Below are 19,052 nucleotides of genomic sequence, written 5' to 3'. Positions count from 1 at the left end.
ACTGGGAGCAGAGACAAGCAAGGACACCAGGAAGGCATACAACCTGAATTGGTTAAGGGAATAGAGTAAGGAACAGGATACATACATTCTTATTCCCTCAAACTTGCGCCACCCTGTGGCTATTTGCAGAAAGCCAGGGACCAACAATCCTTAGAAAAAAGCCCTTGTTCTCCGAAACTCGCTGCTCTTTCAGAAAGACGTGTGACTACTGGCTGACATTGCAGGACCCAAATTACGGAAGGGGTGTACGACCCAGTTCTTCAAACCACCACTCAGGATCCATATTTGAAAAGCAACCATTTTATTAGAATCAATACAAGAGTATGAAAAGAGGGAAAACAGGAGGGTAGAAGAGGGGGAGAGAATGAGGTCTGCATTGGATGTCAGTTGTGGAAACACATAAATTGCCTACTTTGGAACATTTACATTTAAAAGGTGAACATATATATATATATATATATATCACTTATTCTAAAAAAAAAAATTAAAAATCAAAAGCAGAAATGTTTGGCTGAAATAAAACCAAGAAACACAACCAATACTCCCCCACAAACCAGAAAGTCCAGAGAGAATTTAATTTTCCATTCAGAAATCTGGCTATAAAGTGTGATTTGTTTTGCTACTCAGGATGGTATGGTGCTGAGAAACCCAGCCTCTTGAGTCGCTTAGAGCCCATCTGTGGGAAGGCTGTGGGCCATGGCTACTCAGCAGGATGTCAGCCAGTGCTCTTCATCCTCCAGAACTCCACAGAACATGTTGCCGCCAGTGCTGGGTGAACAGAGGAGCAGAGTCCACAAAACACGGAGAACCGGAATGTGACGGCAGCAGGCGGCCAGGACCTTGTGCTTTTTCATGGGTTACACATCTAGGGCCAAGGAGGGGAAGGAGAAAGAGCCCTGTTGGGAAGAGGAGCTGGGTAAGCCCCTAAACTGAGATGGAGAGTAAGGCTCTTGAGCCCACACCTGGGCAAATAGGAAGTGTCCAAAATTCTCCCAAACTACAGGAAAAAGTCAGTCGGATTCACTGTGGACACTGTGATGCTGAACGCAGTGAACTGAATGAAGCTTTAAAGCATAGCAATGCCCAATTCCAAGTATTAAACATGCCTCTAGAAAAAATTTCCTAGTGTGGCTCTTTTGGGGTGGGTGGGTGGAGGAAGTGGTTATGTTTTTCAAACCAGGTGGTTTCTGTGGGGCGGTGGAGGCTTGGGTACAGGTACCATGAAGGGCTGCAGTGTCCCAGTTGTCTGGGGGTTAGTTTGGGGAGTGATAAGCAACAATATAAATCAAACCCAATGTCTTTACTTTGCTTCTGAGACAGCTCGAGTCTGTTCCAAGTCCCTGGGGCATGGAACCTTAATTCCCAACCTGCAGAGAGAAACAAGCAGTAGCTCCCCTGCCTGGTGATCCCTGAATCCAATGCTCTTGGGTCTAAAACAGCCTCTCTGTGGATGCGAGATACAGAAAATACTAAGTGCCTTCCCCCTAAACATCCTAAGTCTGGACTATGAAGACTCCAACATTCACAAAAACACTGTCAACATCTGAACTAGCAGCTTTGATGAGGGGTGGGGGGCAGAAAACTTTCTGAGCTCCAACCATGGGACAGCTCAGTGAGGACTAAAGCCTATGTCAGGCCTGGACTTAGGCTCAAAGCGTCCTCCATTGAGGACCCTAAAGTATTTTATCAACTTTTTTGATTTACAATGCCTCACAACACCCCTGTGAGGTAGGTCAGTATTATTACCCCCATTTGACAGATGGGGAACTGAGGCATTGAAAGGAGTGACTTGCCCAAGGTCAGCCATTATGAATCAGTTGAGGAGGTTGGCACACATAGTCAGCATCCACTCAATTCTTATTCCACTCCCCTGAGCATCTGATTTCTTAGAGTGCACTTGGGAGCAAAAGGAAGCCAGTTAAGTACACATCGCTCTGCAAACTAGATCAACTCAAGCAACCCACACATATTAACTGAGGGCGATTATGTATCTAGCATATGTGAGGAACCTTGGAGAAACAAACTGCTTCTGAAAGCCATATGTTAATAGATGTTTTGAAAATAAAATTACATTTAAAACAGTAAGGTGAAGGACTAAGTCACACTGATTTCCCAAAGTTCTGCACCGAGTAATCCAAATTCCTAAAATCCAGAATGAAGCAAGACCACACTCAACCAGAAAGATTAGAACCATTCCCCCAGCAGTGGTCTTGGTAGTGCTCTGAGCTGCAAGGTTGGTGGGGAAAGGCTAACAATAATGGTGACAGCAGCCACATCTCTACAGGCTAAACCAGGAGCCTAGGAACCGAGCACCACCAACCTCCCTCCTGCAGCTTCTAGAAGACAATTCTAGAAGACAGAATCTTACCAACCTTTCTAGACTCAGCTCAACTTCTGGAAATGCAGCATCTTCATAAACAGCTCAAGATTAAGGATATAAATGGTGACCCCCTACTTTTCATTTCAGAGAGAGGGGATAAAGTATTCTCTATAACTAGTCATAAGACTCTTATAATATTCTTTCCTCCTGCCAGTAACACTTTAACAAAAAGCAAGCAAAAAACATGTTCCCCGGCTCCGCTGGATTTACAGTGGATTCTGGTAGAAATCATTATGGCCCTCTTCCTAAAACTAGGGGGGAGTGGGGCGTTAGACTAAATCCACAGCCTGCCTTGGCTTAGAATCAAATACTAAACCCATAACTCCTTGCAGTGGCCAGAGCAGCAAGACCCTACATACATCAGAAGCCCAAAGAATGATTTATCAACACACACAGCATATATTCAGGGATACTCTACTTCCGGGAAGGACCAACCATTCCAAGACCTAAATATAAACCTTTTCTCATTGATTGCTGATCACACCAAGTCCAAATGATGAAGTTCAAGACCAATTAACAGTGGCAATGACAGTTCAGATACAGTCTGTGTTTGGAACTCCTCAAAGTGTGACAAACTGGCCACTGGGGCCCGGATCAACTATGAGGGTCACACCTGCCAATGCCAGGGGACATCACACACACAAACACAGAATGGCAAGATTAAAAGTTCATTGCATTCAATTTGACCTAATTTCTTGATAATAGTTTCCTATTAGACTTTCTGATTAATACTGATGGCTCTTACCTAGGCTGTGATAATTAGGTTTTGATCTATTGTGACATTAATGATCACAATCAGTTGACTTTGAAATTGTCTTAATTAATGGCTCTTCCCTTGTAGGCTGCCTCCAGTGCAGTTCTGTCCCGCCTCCCCCCAGCCCAACCCCCGCCTTATTTTAACTCCTTCTCCTACTGATCTGAGGCAAATAGCATTTGGAGAATCACTTTCTTTCCATAAACCAAGATTTTAAAACATTTCTCTGAGAAGCAGTATGTTAAGTGAAATGAGGATTGGGATGAAAAGGCGAGAGAACATGCTGCCAATGAATAGGAAGAAATCCATCTTAAAAACAGCCAAAGTCAAGCATGTTAGAGGCAATGACAAGTCGAAGTAACTCTAGAAAGACAAGATGAGGTAGTTTAAAATTTAAGAAATCCAGCGCAAGCAAAAAGAAACTAAGATTGTTTTTATGAAACGATCCCAAAAACCTTCTCACTTTAGTTTTCCAGGAGTTATTCTAATTCTTGGGAATTCTGACTTCTAAATAGTAGCCAATTCTCAATTGTCCAGGCAGAAAAAAATATCTTTTTTTTGTGGTCAGAGCTAAAAAATTTCTCAAGGTCAGATTGTTACTCAGTAAGGCTAGGCCTCACCCAAACTGATTAAATAGAAAATTCCAGGATATGTATGTTCATGGGTTTCCACATAATTGAGACAAGTCTCTGCTGAGAAATCACCATCTCGCAGTGCTGGATAAAACCACACTGCCCAGAGCAGATGCCCAGGTGCCAACAGAGGTGCCCCCGCCTTCTGTACAGTAAGTCTCCCGTCACTGTCAAAAATGTCCCTGTCTTAGGCTTAAAGCCAGCCTCATGTTAATTCCTCCAAAAGAAAAGAGAACATGAAAAAGGCGTGAGAAACTGATAAAATGTCTATGAGGAATAAATGTTACAGAACCCACAATAACATAGCAACACATAATTGGATCTGCAACACAGTATTCTCCACAATAAGGATTAACTATACCATTACTTTGGCAAAGAGCCTATATTAGGGATCAAAATCTGGGGTTCTCAAGCCCCACTCACCTGTTGTTCTCTCTCAGTAATAGCAGCATTTCTAACTAACCTTCAGTTCTTTTTATTTTCTGGAATAAAACAAGCCCTTGTGGTCTATCTATGACCAGTTAACTCAGTTCATCCAAGGCCACAGGTCTTTTCCACATGTCAACCAATCTTGTTAGCCTCCTACTTTAGGGCCACAAACTGTACCAACAGCTGTCTCTGCCTCCAAATCAGAAATGTATATCCTCTTAAAGCATTTATTACACTGAATATTAATAGTCAGTTTACCCCACACCAGTATGACAGTTCTTTGAAGTCAGGAAGTGCATCTTTTTGAACTTTGTATCCCCTGGGCCAAAAAATGTTGAATGAATGTTGATATACACTAGTGTAGCTGGATATGGATGGCTGAATACAAATCTGCCACTATTAATTGGGTAGAGGTACCCAATTCTTAGCATATGCTCTTGGATGCATGGCTTGGTAAAGTCTGTTTTTGAAAACATAACTTTCACAATTAGTGGTAAAGCCAACATGAAATTGGAATACTGGGTCCAGACCTTTCCTTTTTCTGCTTTGCTACAGGTATGCTTGCTTGGTGGTCTGATTACAAAGGTACAGACCTCAACACTAAATTTTTAGTCTAAAAATTTTTAGTCTAAAAATCTAAACCTAAAGAATGGAGTCATGGGTGCAAAATAAGCTTTTCCTTTGACCTAATTTGTGAGAAACAACTTCTACATTTTAAATCTAATGACATAACCCTTTCTGGGGTTCTCATGTCACTTTAGGCCTGTAATGTCAGATCCTAAGGGCAAAGACAATCACTCTCCAACCCAAAACAGATGCCGCTGTATGTCAGGTGAGCTGGCCTAAACACAGATCCAACAAAATCACAGGAAGAAAATCCCAAGCACCTCCTCCAAGGCCCTATGATGTGATCTAGTAAATGGAAAGTAAATGGACGCCAGGGTGGCTACAGAACAGGAACAAAAAGTTAAGAATAACTGCCCAGGCTATGGGAGCAGACCAACCTTTCATGAAAAAACAAAAGGTAACACACAGATATGGCTGGGGGGACAGCCAAGGACCATCCAGACTTTTGTGTTCGAGAGCACCACAGGTCCAAATGCTCCCGAGCAGACAAAAACTGCCTGCCTCTCTCCAGGTTAAAAATGGGTGCTACCATCGGGGCTGATGTTTCTAACAGTTGATCTTAATGTGAGGGTATCAGTCCTGCCCAGAGCTCAGAAAAGTGGCTACATTAATCTTGGTAGACTGCTGGGCAAAGCTTTACTCCATTCTGTGAAAGAGAGATCCTTGAATGTTGATCACTAAAGAAATTATTAGAAAAATGTTTTCAAAGAACTCAACACAGCAAAAACATACTGAGCATCTAAGACCTAGATGTTTGAGTGCTTAGCCCATGGCTATTAACTCTTCTAAGAGAAAACCCCATGAAAACAAGTTTCTGTTTGAGGGTGCAATTCTCCAAGGGCCAGGACAGCTTCTCAACATTAAGAAAAGCTTGAGGCCTCGGAGGGCATCTGGTTTCCTTTCTGCTGAGGGCTGAAAGCAGTACTGGCTTCTGGCTCCCTACATTCCTATAGAAGCAGCTGTGGACAGGCAGGAGAGGGAGAGAACAAAAGTTGTTTTGGTGGCACTCAGTATTAAGACCTTGATTCAATAAACTGTGGACAGAAAAAGGTGAGCAAAAAGTAAGGTACTGAATGTATAATATAATACTGGGGTTGTTAAAAGAAAATCAGATTTTGATAAATGGCTACATGGTTAAGCAGTCATGTTCTCCACCTGCCAACTGAGACCCAGATCACTTCCTCAGGGGCTCTGGCCCACTCTAGTCCTATGCTTATATACCCTAATTGATATCCCCGATTATCAGTATGACAAATCAATTTCCTGACCACCCTTTCTTGTGAATGCCCATCAGATTAGTAGTAACAACTGTCAATTACCTAGCGCTTGATCTAGGCCTTTAATTCCTTCAGAGAGTAAAGGAAGATGGAGATTAAACCCTTACCTACTTGAGATATGGGTAAGTTCTTACCTAATCACAATACCATTCAGAAGGATTTTCCTGGATGACTTAAACCAAAATCTTCATGGTTCCAGTCTGTCATGTCACTGCATCAACAGCTGTCTTTTCAACTGTGCAGTATAATTTTTGACATAATTTATAGAAGCACACAGAATTCAATCAACAGCTAAGCAGGGAAGCAATGTTAACAAATGCTATGAATGGGTATATGATTTGCATATTATTCAGCTCAGTTCATCTGTGGACTAGAAGCAATCTATTCATTCCCCTCATTACTCAAAATAACCTAGAAATGGTTGAATACTCCTGCCAGCTATGTTTTAAAAATCAAAGCAACAACAAAAACAACCTTGATGACTGGTGAACTCGAGTTAAGGCTATTTCAAGCATTTATTCTTATTCCCTCAGCTTTGGGCTAGGACAAGGATGCTCAAAACCCTACTATTTCTCCTTATTTTTAGTTTTGAATTTTTAGCCTCACCCTCCCCCAAAAGAAAAAAAGAATAAAGAGAAGTAGGGCATTTCTTAGCAGATAGACAGGTTATCAGAAAAATAAACTCTCAATATAATGGCAAAACAGGAGGAAGCTAAAAGGAAAACGGTTGTGTCAACATGCTAATGCCAGGGCCTGTCATCTTCTGAGGTGATAGTCTTCCATGGAAACACATTTTTAAAAAGATACAGAGTTTTAGGGTGGAAAAAGGAAGAGCACTGGGGACTCTTGGCAAATCCAGGAGTCAACAAAGCAGGACATTTATGACTATAAACAGTATGAATATTTAAAACTGATAGTGTTGCCAATGGCTCCCCTCCAAGAATTCCTCACTGAAAATAATGGCGTACAGGGGAAACTGGTGTCCACTGAGAAGTGAGGGTCAGGTTCGAAGCCTCTTTGGTTAACAGGAATGCTTTGGGAGGCCACAGACGTTGGCAGGGTTGGAGGGTGCCTAGCACCTTGGCACAAGCAAGCACCAGGCAGTCACTCACACCTACATAAATATATAGTCCAAATGTGAGGAACGGAAGGAAACAATACATATATACCATATGTAATAATAAAGACAACTGTATCCTACCCCGTCAGCTTCATGTCCTAATAGCTAAAAAGCTCCACAGTTATTAATCTTGTCATTTTATGACAGACTACACCAACTTACAGAAGCAGAATTGGGGATTGCTAAGAAACAAAGCCACAAGTCCTGGGGCTAAAAGGAGTGCCTTGACAAATGTGAATGTAAAATTTCAAGTCCTCCAAGGATGGAGCTACTCTGGGAGGATGGGTGAAGATGAACAACAAAGGGTGGCCCAGAAGACCACACCAGAAACCCTGTATTCTCCTGGGTAGAGCTGAATGAGGTTGGGAAAGCCCCAACAGGTAGGCAGTTGCTATCGGCTATTTAAAAAGACGGGTAACATCTTTTCCATACCAAGATCTCAAGCAAAGGCTAGCTGGTCATCAACATGTTTTAAGAACCAATTTTACCATCATTGTAACAAAATCCCCCAAATCTAAAAGTGACCAACCCTGAAAAGATCAAGACTCTCAGGTGATTAAAAAGTTAAAACTCATCTTGAGGTCACAGGGGAGCAGAAGAAAGAGATCAGGGCAAAGGAAAAAATTGTGGGAATTTTACACACAGTATGCAAATGCCTGGTCTTCACAGAGAGACACTAATCATGAATCAGACCATCCGTTATGTTACAAGAAAACCAATACCAACATTTCTCCCGTGGAGCACAGTGATAAGCACATTTTTGTATGAATGTGTTTAGGATAGAAGGGGTAGGTAGGAGGGAGAGGAGGCAGGGAGGTGAATGTATTATGTACAAAGAGAAATGACAGAGACCACCCCCTTCTTTAGCTCTTTGCTGTTTCTTTCTCTTTGTTTTCCGCATCCTCAGGATATGCATGCCACGTCAGTCTCTCTTCATAAAATGCTATCACAATCTGTGGACATTTTACATTAGCTTCTTTTGCAAGAACCAGGTCTGCTTCATCTGTGTCTTTCCTGGGGAGAAAGAACAGGAAAGAGACTTAAGAGGAAGTAAGATTGAGTCTGTCCAAATATAGGTTCCTGTATTTAGTTAACTTGATTTCCTCTTCATCCTGATTTCAAAGTGAGAAGAAGCCTACCAGTTCAACAATTTCTTTTTAAAATTTTTATTAAATTTATTGGGGTCTAATTCAGTATTTTCAAGGAGAAATTTAAGTAAATTAATTAAATGATGGTAGTCCACCTCTTATTTGTGGTTTCACTTTCTGCAGTTGGTTACCCAAGGTCAACAGTGGTCCACAAATATTAAATGGAAAATTCCAGAAATAAATAATTCCTAAGTTTTAAATTGTGTGCCATTCTGATTAGCATGATGAAATTTCGTGCCAGCCTGCCTAGGATTTAAAATCATCCCTTTGTCCAGTGTATCCACGCTATACATAAAGATATCTTGAGCCCAGCCAGTGTGGCTAAGTGGTTGAGCATCGACCTATGAATCAGGAGGTCATGGTTTGATTCACAGTCAGGGCACACATGCCCGGGTTCCAGGCTCAGTTCCCAGTTGAGGGGGAGAGAGGGAATGTGTGCAGGAGGCAGCCAATCAATGTTTCTCTCTCATCATTAATGTTTCTAACTCTCTCTCATTCTCCTTTCCTCTCTGAAATCAATAAAAATATCTTAAAGAGAGAGAGAAAGAGAGAGCACATAAATCTGATTACAGTAAACTGTTCTATTTTATCATAGATTATTGTTGTTAACCTCTTATGGTGCCTAATTTATAAATGTAACACTATCATAGGTATGTATGTATAGGAAAAAAACATAGTACATATAGGGTTCCATACTATTTGCAGTTTTCAGGCATCCAGTGGGCAAGAAGGGGGGAGAGGTTGGAATGTATCCACCACAGATAAGGGAGGATGACCATATTACTAACTATTGCATTAGTGAATATCACTTAACTACTACATCAGACAAAAACAGCAATCTTGCCGAAACCGGTTTGGCTCAGTGGATAGAGCGTCGGCCTGCGGACTGAGAGGTCCCAGGTTCGATTCCGGTCAAGGGCATGTACCTGGGTTGCGGGCATATCCCCAGTGGGAGATGTGCAGGAGGCAGCTGATCGATGATTCTCTCATCGATGTTTCTAACTCTCTATCTCTCTCCCTTCCTCTCTGTAAAAAATCAATAAAATATATAAAAAAAAAAAAAAAAAAAAAAACAAACAAACAGCAATCTTCACAGCTAGAATTTAGTTGGGAAATAGCAGGTGTAATCAAAAGGCTGAAAATTATATAAATTCTGTTCCCATAATTTTTATTTGTATGTGTGAGCATGTGCACGAACACACAATCAAACCTACATTCACTCCTACTGATTATGCATAAAGAGATCAATCCAGTTTCTGGATCAAGTGAAAGCGTCCTAACCCTCCTCATCTGGTGTCCTTTTAAACATTCTTTATCCTTTTAGCCAGAACTGTAGATTGGAACAATAAGAGAACAGAAATTTAAGTCAGCAACAGTACTTATAAAAGGGAGAAGAGTAGGAAAAATGTAAAATCTAGTACTAAAATGAAATGTAGGAATTAACCTGCAAAGTTCAATTATCCAAGTTACATAGGCTCTACTATAATATATAACAAAAAATACAGCAAGTTTCTTAACCAGGATTCCAAATCAAGGAAAAAAAATTGTAATCAAAATTCCACTGAGATGTGAGTAAAGACAACTACGTCCTTGCCTAGAAAATGGAAATGTTTAATTCATAAAGGTAAGTATTATGTATGAGAAGAGGGGAAGACTCATGGCTTAGAGAAGATACTCAAATTTGGACGGTGGTGCAAAGAGCTAGTTAATATGTGACTATAAACCATAAGTAGCACACATGATGGAGTGGGAAAAGCAGTCAACACAGCTCCTTACTTCTGAAAGAGTATAGTGACTCTCCAAAAAATAGGTTTTTGGGTAATTTACCAGCAAAATTTTGATCAAATAGCCCTAGCTGGTCTTTCTCAGTGGTTAGAGCATTGGCCCTCAGTCTGAAAGGTCACGGGTTCAATTCTGGTCAAAGGCAGGCTTGATCCCCAGTGCTGTTTGGGGTGAGAGCAGGAGGCAACTAATCAATAGATCTCTCTCACATGGATGTTTTTCTCTTCCTCTCCCCCTCCCTTCTAAAAATCAATGAAGAAAATATCCCTGGGTGAGGATTAACAACAACAAAAATGGCCAAATTGCTGCTCAGAGAAAAGAAGAACCCAGGAACTTCGTAGGGGATCATCCCTGGCAGGCAGGCTGGCCCCACCCCAGGATCAAATAAAACGTTACACCTTTTGATTATACATTTAAGATAATTAGCTTCCTAAGTGGTACTAGAGCATGAACCCTCTATTTAGAGACCAAACCTAAATCATAAGCTCAGAGCACTTGGATAGAGAAGGTAGTGGGGCCAGACCATAAAACACCCTGTCTTTTAGAAACCAAATTGAGTGGAAGTAACTACACTTTCCTCTAAGAGCCATTCCCTCCACTGGATGAAATTCTTGTGCTTTGGCCAGTATTATCCTTAATTTTTCTCTTTTATTATTGTTTTTCTCTTTTAGACATTATTCAGTGGTCTTGGTCCTCAGTGATGGCAGAAAGCCCACTCGCTCCTATCCTATGGCCACAGGCTCATGGTCTAAGGCAGTGGTTCTCAACCTGTGGGTCGCGACCCCTTTGGCAGTCGAACGACCCTTTCACAGAGGTCGCCTAAGACCATCCTGCATATCAGATATTTACATTACGATTCATAACAGTAGCAACATTACAGTTATGAAGTAGCAACGAAAATAATTTTATGGTTGGGTCACACCATGAGGAACTGTATTTAAAGGGCCAGAAGGTTAAGAACCACTGGTCTAACGGTAAATGATTCAGAACTGTGTAAAAAAAAAAAAGTGGTTAGGTCATGTTTATGTTTCCCACCTCAAATCTACCCTTGTCTGGAATCTGGGCTAATATAATTTGGCTTAATACCAAAACTTGAGAATGTCTTGAATTCTTTAATTCATTCCAAACCATAATTCTCATTTAATACAGATAGTTGGTGTCAAATAAAGGTCCTTGACAATCAAAATATTTGGCTGGGAAATACTCAGTCTTCCCTCCCTATCTTCCATACAAATTCAAGTCACTGGCAAAAGAAACCCCACAATTGTAGAGTAATATCCAATCGCTCTCACCATTTCATTAGGAACATTAAATCGCCACAGGAATCTGTCGCCCCAATGATCTTTTCCGGTTCCAGTCCTCTCTCAAAGCCCCGAGCAATATCATTGCTTTGCTATAAACAGAAGATGAAGAAAAGTTACAGCTGGGTAAAAGTTAAAACCTATTTCTCAGCTTAGCAAAGCACAACCTAATTTAATATCACCAGATACCATTTTTGTAATAAAATTCTTAAAATTTAAGAAATACAATACTGCATCACCCAGTGACAGTGATGCCAAAAGATATTTTTGCAAGAAGATGCAGTTGTCCCACCAGTATTCCTTCAAGATTAGGAGTGGCCCCTAAAACTCTTTAATATCCCGGAGTCATCACCTAGGAACTCCTCTAATCCAATCTCCTTAGTGATATCAATTGCTTCTGAGATGATAAACAAGTCCATGTTTACTCAAACTAGACCCTTTTTTATATTATAAACTTCAAGTATACCACATCTCTCAATCTTTACTTTTTTAGACTTTTAGTTTACCTTAACACTGACCAATATTTTTAATACTTCTTTTCACAAAGTCATCCATATTTATGAAAGAACAGAGGTACGAATGATTCAAGGAAGTACCATAAAACAACAAATTTCTTTCAGAGTTCACACAATGCATTACGCATGCTCTTGAAGAGGCCCTGGTCTGTGCCTATCCGCTCCTAATGTGGGTGAGTCATTAGCATTAGAGAACAGAACTGGAAGTGATTAAAAACAAACAAGCTGATTATTCTCTAGGGGAGTATTCAAATTTGGCCAGAATGCAATCAAGGTAAGGAGTACAGGGTCTGATCCAGGTCTGATGGCACTGGTGAGAACAAAATTTTATGCAAAGCAGGTAATTTTTAATTTTGTTCGTTTGTTTGTTTCAGAGAGAAGGGGGAGAGGGAGAAACATCAATTTGTTGCCTCCTGCATGCACCCCGACTGGGATCAAACCCAAAACCTGGGTATGTGCCCTGACTGGGAATCGAATCTGACACTTTTTGGTGTGCAGAATAATGTTCCAACCAACTAAGTCACACCAGACAGGGCACAAAGCAGGTGACTTTAAAAACCTTATTATGGAAGATAAAGACTGCACAAATGAACTCACATCTGATGTCTGATTTTCATAAAATCTCTTTGATCTGACATTCACCTCCCTTGCTCTCTTCTGAGACATACAAATATTCAGGGTCCAGGCGGTCTCCAAAGATACCAGAACCCACACTGGGAAGGAAATTCCATGCATGGATCAAGGGAGACACTGACTCAAAAACATAGCCTTTTTGGGGAGCTCTTAAGGGGAGGAGGTTCCCAGATGTGCACACAGATGGTCACAGCTGGAATGCTGGCACATGAACTGAGTCGTAAATCATAGCTGGCAGCTGAAAACAGTTTGCCACATAAGGAGGGAGGGGAAGAAAAATGTTCAAGCTGCTGAATAGGTGACGAGGCGAGGAAAATGCAAAAATCATCACACAGGCAGTAATCTTAAATCAGGCATAATGCCAACTGACAAATTTCTTCTGCAGTGGTCAAAAGAAAGAAAGGCAATCCCCTCCTGTACCTTTAAAACTTACATCACCTATCTTCCTAGCTGCCTAGATGACAGCCACCAGCACTGTTGAGAATGCTGTCGGGGCCCCAGATGAACATTACAATATGAGGGATGAGTGGGGACTGTTTTCAAGGTCGGCAGCATCAGAACCTGGCCTAGGAACAAAACTCTGCTTTGGCCAGTAGCTCTAAGCCAGACTGTTCCTTTTTAAAAAGACAGAAACCTTACATTGAGGATATAAACACTGTATGTCACAAATGGCTAGTTAAAGTCTTATGCTGTGTTGTTTTCGGTCTCTTTACTTAGCTGTAGAATTAGTCAAATGACAAAAGCCAGAATACAAAAGGACTAATAAAAAAAAAGAAGGTATTTTAAGTGTACACCTGAAAGGTATATATTAACCAAGGTTACCCCAATAAATTTAAAAAAGAAAAAACCAAATCTTAGCTCCTTAGAGAAAGGCATTCTCAAATTCTTTATCAGCAGTTTATTATAACGATATAGTTTATCACAATGATATACACACCTCACCAGAATAGAGCAGTTTTAAAAATAAGGTAAAAATAAAATCAATGAGGGAAGCAAATAAGGAGACAGCCACAAACCCAGAGTCCTTTTTCACTTGCAGCCTCCAATCTTTCACTCTTATATCAATTCTTTTGGGAAAGCTGGTCTCCCATTTTCTCTATGGAGACCAGATCCAACCCACAGAAATTGAATTTAACTGGTCTAGGGTACATTTTTGGCTCTGGAGGTTTTTAAAAGCACACTCCCCACACCCCCGTGGTTCTAATGTACAGCCAGAGCTGAGAACTAATGCTCTAGAAAGACAGGTATCCAAGTAGAATGAAGATAAACAGGGATGCTTATGACATTGATGCTAGAAGATTCAGAAGCAGACTTACGCTTTTATTTTATGAAACTTTAAGGGTATGATACATCCTTCACCACAAAACGCTTCACGACCTTGAAATAAAGGAGTGGAAGCTTGAAGGGGGTGTATATGTATATGTATATGTATATGTATATGTATATGTATATGTATATGTGTGTGCACTGATGGAAAAGATATAGATGAAAAAAGAGGCACTAACACTGCTCATGCTGGTAATTTGAGATCTAAAGCAGCTGAATAAAACCAAAATTTTATAAATAGACTTTCCAAACTGAACAATAAAAAGATTTCAAAAAGAGATGAAGCCCCGGCAAGTGTGGCTCAGTTGGCTGGAGCATCATCTCATGCAACAAAAGGTTGTGGGTTCAGTTCCCAGTTGGGGCACATAACTACATTTCGTGTTTGATCTCTGGCCCTAGTCGAGGCGCAGCCAATCAATGTTTCTCTCTCATATTGATGTCTCTCTTTCTCTCTCTCCCTCCCCGCTTCTCCTTTCTCTCTCTCTAAAAAAAAAAAAAAAATGAACGTGTCCTTGAGTGAGCAAGGATTAAAAAAAAAAAAAAAAAAGGATGAAATTAATTTCTTATGTAAAGTACATAAAAATAAGATCTAAAAAGAATATACATGTCAATGAACTATACACTTTAAAATGGTTAATTGTATACATGTGAATTTCATCTCAATGAAAAAAATGAAAGAATATAAAGGATTGAAAATAAGGGACTATCTTTGGAACAAAAGAAAAAAGAAAGTAAAATAGTAAATGTTTTAAAGCCCTTTTCTATCCTTAAAATTCACCAAAAACATTCCTCTTTAAGACAGCTTAGCCTTGTTTGAAGACAGACAGTGGCTGAATGTTTTATAGGGATTTAATTTTGCCACCTTAATATAATTCAGTGTACACATATTACATTTCTCATTCAGCCAGGAGGGGGCACTGTAGTTAATCAACATACCTCCCTAGAAGCTCTTTTGTTCAACTATTTTACCTTGAAGGCCATCCTTAGAACAGAAATAAACAAAATGAGGCTCTTTTTTTTTGGGGGGGGGGGGGGGGTGAGGGGGGGGAAGAACGGGGTGGCAAAAGAATAGTTTGTGGGAAAAGGGGGAAAGAAAACTTACCTCTCTCTTTTTTTTGGATTTGATATCATCAGTACTGTTAGAGAAACTGGATTTCCTCTTGTTAGTTTCTGACTTCTCCCTGGGTTTGTTATTTTCACCCTCCTTCATCTTCTTATACTTTTTCATAAACTCAGAAATTAGCTCAGGGCAATCCAAATTTTTCTCAGGTTCCCAAGTATTGTGCTCCCTGGACAAGAACAGAGAAAAGAATTAGGGGGGAGAGGGGAGAAATCTAACACCTTAGTTTAAAAAGGACAAATAGACAAAAGGGAAAGAGACCCTACACTTAAAAGGAACAAATTTAATCCTAGGAATCTATCCAAGAAAAAAAGGAAAAAATTATATACCCACAAAAAAACTTGTACACAATTATTTATAACAGCATTTTAATAGCCAAAAGTTAAAAACAATTCAAATGTCCATGAACTGGTGAATGGATAAACAAAATCTGGTATATCTATACAATGAACTTCTATCCAACAGCAAAAAGGAACACAATACTAATTAGTACACGCTACAACATGGAAGAACAAAACATCAAAAACATTATCTAAGTGAAAGAAACCAGATGCAAAAGTATATATTGTCTGATTCCATTTATATGAAATGTCTAGGAAAGACAACTTGAGACCTTTGAAAGAAAGCAGATCAGTGGTTCCCTGATGCTGGTGTCTGGGTCTTGGAATTAACTAGATATGGGCTCAAGGAAATTTGTGGAGAGGTTATGAAAATTTTCTAAAACTGGAGTGTAGTTACACAGCTCTATAAATTTACTTAATAAAAAATTCATGAATCTTTTATTTTCAATGAATGACTTTTACAGACTGTAAATGACACCTCAATAAAGGTGTTAAAAACTCAAATATGAACTCTGTAAGTGGCAAAATGTGATTTCACACAATCATCTATGCAAATTGTGAGAGGACAATCTAATAAATCATACCCCCCCCCCCAGTTAAATATGTTACTTATATCTTGAAAAAATGTCAACAAAATTATTGGAGGATTGGAAATCGTTATTCAAAAAAAAAAAAAAAAGAAAAAGGCAGTTTCAATCATAAGACGACTCAGAAGTAGGAATTGGAATGATTAATTCAATGGTCTGGATTCAAGTCTACTGTTACTAGTCATTCAAAAATATATTATTATATTAATAAGCAAAATAAATAAACCCAAACTAAATAATTGGGTCTAATTAAACTTGAATCAAGGTAGTCCTATTGGGTTATATAGAAAGGACTAGTTTATATTAAGATACATCTGTAAACATATCGGAGAAGCAGTTCCTACAATACTTTCATTGACTTGGGAACATTATTTTATGTCCTATCCATTTTAGATATTTTACTGCTTTTAAAATAAGGTATTTTTAGATAGGAATGGTTTGAACACAAGACATAACTTGATTCAGGTAAGAAGCAGAATGATGAAAAAATTTGAGATATTTACTCCAGACTTAAAACAACTTTCTGCAGCCCAACTGGTGTGGCTCAATAGTTGAGTGTCGACCTATGAACCAGGAGGTCATGTTTCAATTCTCAGTCAGGGCACATGCCTAGGTTTCGGGCTTGATCCCCAGTGTGGGCTGTTTAGGAGGCAGCTAATCAATGATTCTTTCTCATCATTGATGTTTCTATCTCTCTCTCCTTCTCCCTTCCTCTCTGAAATAAATAAAAAAATATATTTTAAAAAAGATATTTGCAACAACTTTAACATAACACAGAAATATCTGCGGCTGCTATTAATGACAAAGTCATGGGTATTTTTAATTAAAAAAAAAAATGAGACAAAATTTACTTTTAAATCATTTGAGCTAGAACTAGAAAAGGCACTTGTTCATAGCCCCCTTTCAGCCAAAAAAGATTCTGTACACAATAGCCTTCCCCATATCCACAGACCATATAGTTTACTATCCCAGAAGAAATTAAGGTACCAAAATCAAGAGGCATGACAACACTAGATGTAGGGGTAGGAGAGTCTCTGTTCACAGCATGAAAGGCCAGTCCTATAATGGGATTATCCCTTTTCCTACCATATTGATAATGCTGTTTCTACATCAACCAAGGAAGAATCTGACCACTGCCTCACAAGCAGTAGGTATTTAGTCGTAGACAATGCTGAAGGGGCAAAATTCCAGTCTTTAATAAAATCCTGGGCATTTCGACAAATGCTTAATCTGTCTTTTCCTTTTCTATCTTTCTTTAGAAATATGAAGGGTATATTCTGATTGTTGTGATACCTACCTTTATAGCGCTCTATGTGATAGAGATCCTATAATGCACAAACTATCCCACTTAAAACAGTGCTCAAGATAAGAAAATTTGATTCATGTAATGAAATAACCTTATGTTCCAAAGGCTCCTGATTCATACCTTTATCCAAAGATACGTCAAAACATTGAATCTTTTAGTATACTTAAGCCTTACACTTTAAAGCTGTGATGTTCAAATATGGTAGCTACTAGTCACACGTGACTCCTGAGCACTTGAAACGTGACTAATCTGAACTATGTGCTATAAAATGTAAAATATACATCAGATTTTGAAGACTTCATATGAAAAAATAATGTAAAACATCTCAACAATTTTAAAATTATTGTTGAAATAGCATTTTAGTATGTTGTATTAAATAAAATACTAGTATATTATTAAAATTAATTTCACTTTTCTTTTTTTTTTTTCTTCTTTTTTTTTTTCACTTTTCTTTTATGTGGCCACCAAAATATTTAAAATTACACATGTGGCTTGCATTATATTTCTACTGGATATTACCACCCCAAGGAGCCTAAACCATGTCCTATCAGTTCACTGGAGTTCTGAGAAATCTATTCTTTGTTATCAGACATCCTGAGAAAAGAATTAACCAGCAAATGAGGCAAAATGCCTCATGATTACTAGCTTCATATATTTCACCTTTCAAGCTACTACTTCTATGCTTCAATGTATCTAGTTCTATTTATTCCAAAGAAAATAATAACCTACTTTAGTACTTCAGCATAAAACCAGTTACTGTCTAACAGGCATTCTGTCCATCACTTTAACAGGGGTGGGCAAACTTTTTGGCTCGAGGGCCACAATGGGTTCTTAAACTGGACCGGAGGGCCGGAACAAAAGCATGGATGGAGTGTTTGTGTGAACTAATATAAATTCAAAGTAAACATCATTACATAAAAGGGTACGGTCTTTTTTTTTTTTTTTTTTAGTTTTATTAATTTCAAATGGGCCAGATCCGGCCCGCGGGCCGTAGTTTGCCCACGGCTGCTTAGTATCATCCTTAAAGCTGACTTAAAAAGGTTTTTAACTGGGTATTTTTCTTTTTTAAAATATATTTTTATTGATTTCAGAGAGGAAGGGAAAGGGAGAGAGAGATAGAAACATCAATGATGAGAAGAACCATCAATCGGTTGCCTCTCCACGCCTCCCACTGGGGATTGAGCCTGCAACCTGGGCATGTGCCCCAAACCATGACCTCCTGCTTCATAGGATGGCACTCAACCACTGAGCCATGCTGGCTGGGCAAATGGGTATTTTAAAAAAATAGAATGATAGGTAAAGGAATAGATGGATAGGTTACATTAAAATGTTTATTGTAGTTGCCCTGACTGGTTTGGCTCAGTGGATAGAGCGTCGGCCTGCGGACCGAAGGGTCCCAGGTTCTATTCTGGTCAGGGCACATGCCCAGGTTGTGGGCTCGATCCCCAGTGGGGGGCCGTGCAGGAGGCAGCCGATCAATGATTCTATCTCATCATTGATGTTTCTATCTCTCTCCCCCTCTCCCTCTCCCTTCCTCTCTGAAATCAATTAAAAAAAAAACTTTATAAAAAATGTTAATTATAGAAACTAGATGTTATGTATCTGAGTGTTCACTCAATTTCTTTGACCTCACTGTACATCTGAAAATTTCAAAATAAATACTTGGGGGCAGGGGGTATGGTGAGGGGACAATACACGGGACTGTGGCCTCATATTTAAGTATCACTGTGATAAGTGCTTTAGCTCAGTTGGTTAGAGCACCATCCCAATATGC

The 19,052-nt window shown here is 39.5% G+C and overlaps 1 protein-coding gene across 6 annotated transcripts in view; it reads right to left on the bottom strand.

Annotated features, from left to right (window-relative positions):
• Positions 1–284: 284 nt before the first annotated feature.
• CBX5 (chromobox 5) overlaps positions 285–19,052 on the bottom strand; it is a 38,498-nt gene continuing 19,730 nt past the window's right edge. For all 6 annotated transcript variants that reach the window (XM_036298660.1, XM_036298659.1, XM_036298662.1 and 3 more), the window contains 3 exons: positions 15,027–15,213; positions 11,442–11,542; positions 285–8,233 (listed from right to left, as the gene is read on the bottom strand). In XM_036298660.1, the coding sequence (XP_036154553.1) occupies positions 8,083–8,233; positions 11,442–11,542; positions 15,027–15,213 (439 nt within the window). In that variant the 3' untranslated portion in view covers positions 285–8,082. The remainder of the gene's footprint in view (positions 8,234–11,441; positions 11,543–15,026; positions 15,214–19,052) is intronic.

This window comes from Myotis myotis, unplaced genomic scaffold (genome assembly GCF_014108235.1).
Source record: "Myotis myotis isolate mMyoMyo1 unplaced genomic scaffold, mMyoMyo1.p scaffold_m19_p_3, whole genome shotgun sequence".
NCBI classification, from domain to species: domain Eukaryota; kingdom Metazoa; phylum Chordata; class Mammalia; order Chiroptera; family Vespertilionidae; genus Myotis; species Myotis myotis.
This window is presented reverse-complemented; position numbering and strand designations above follow the sequence as displayed.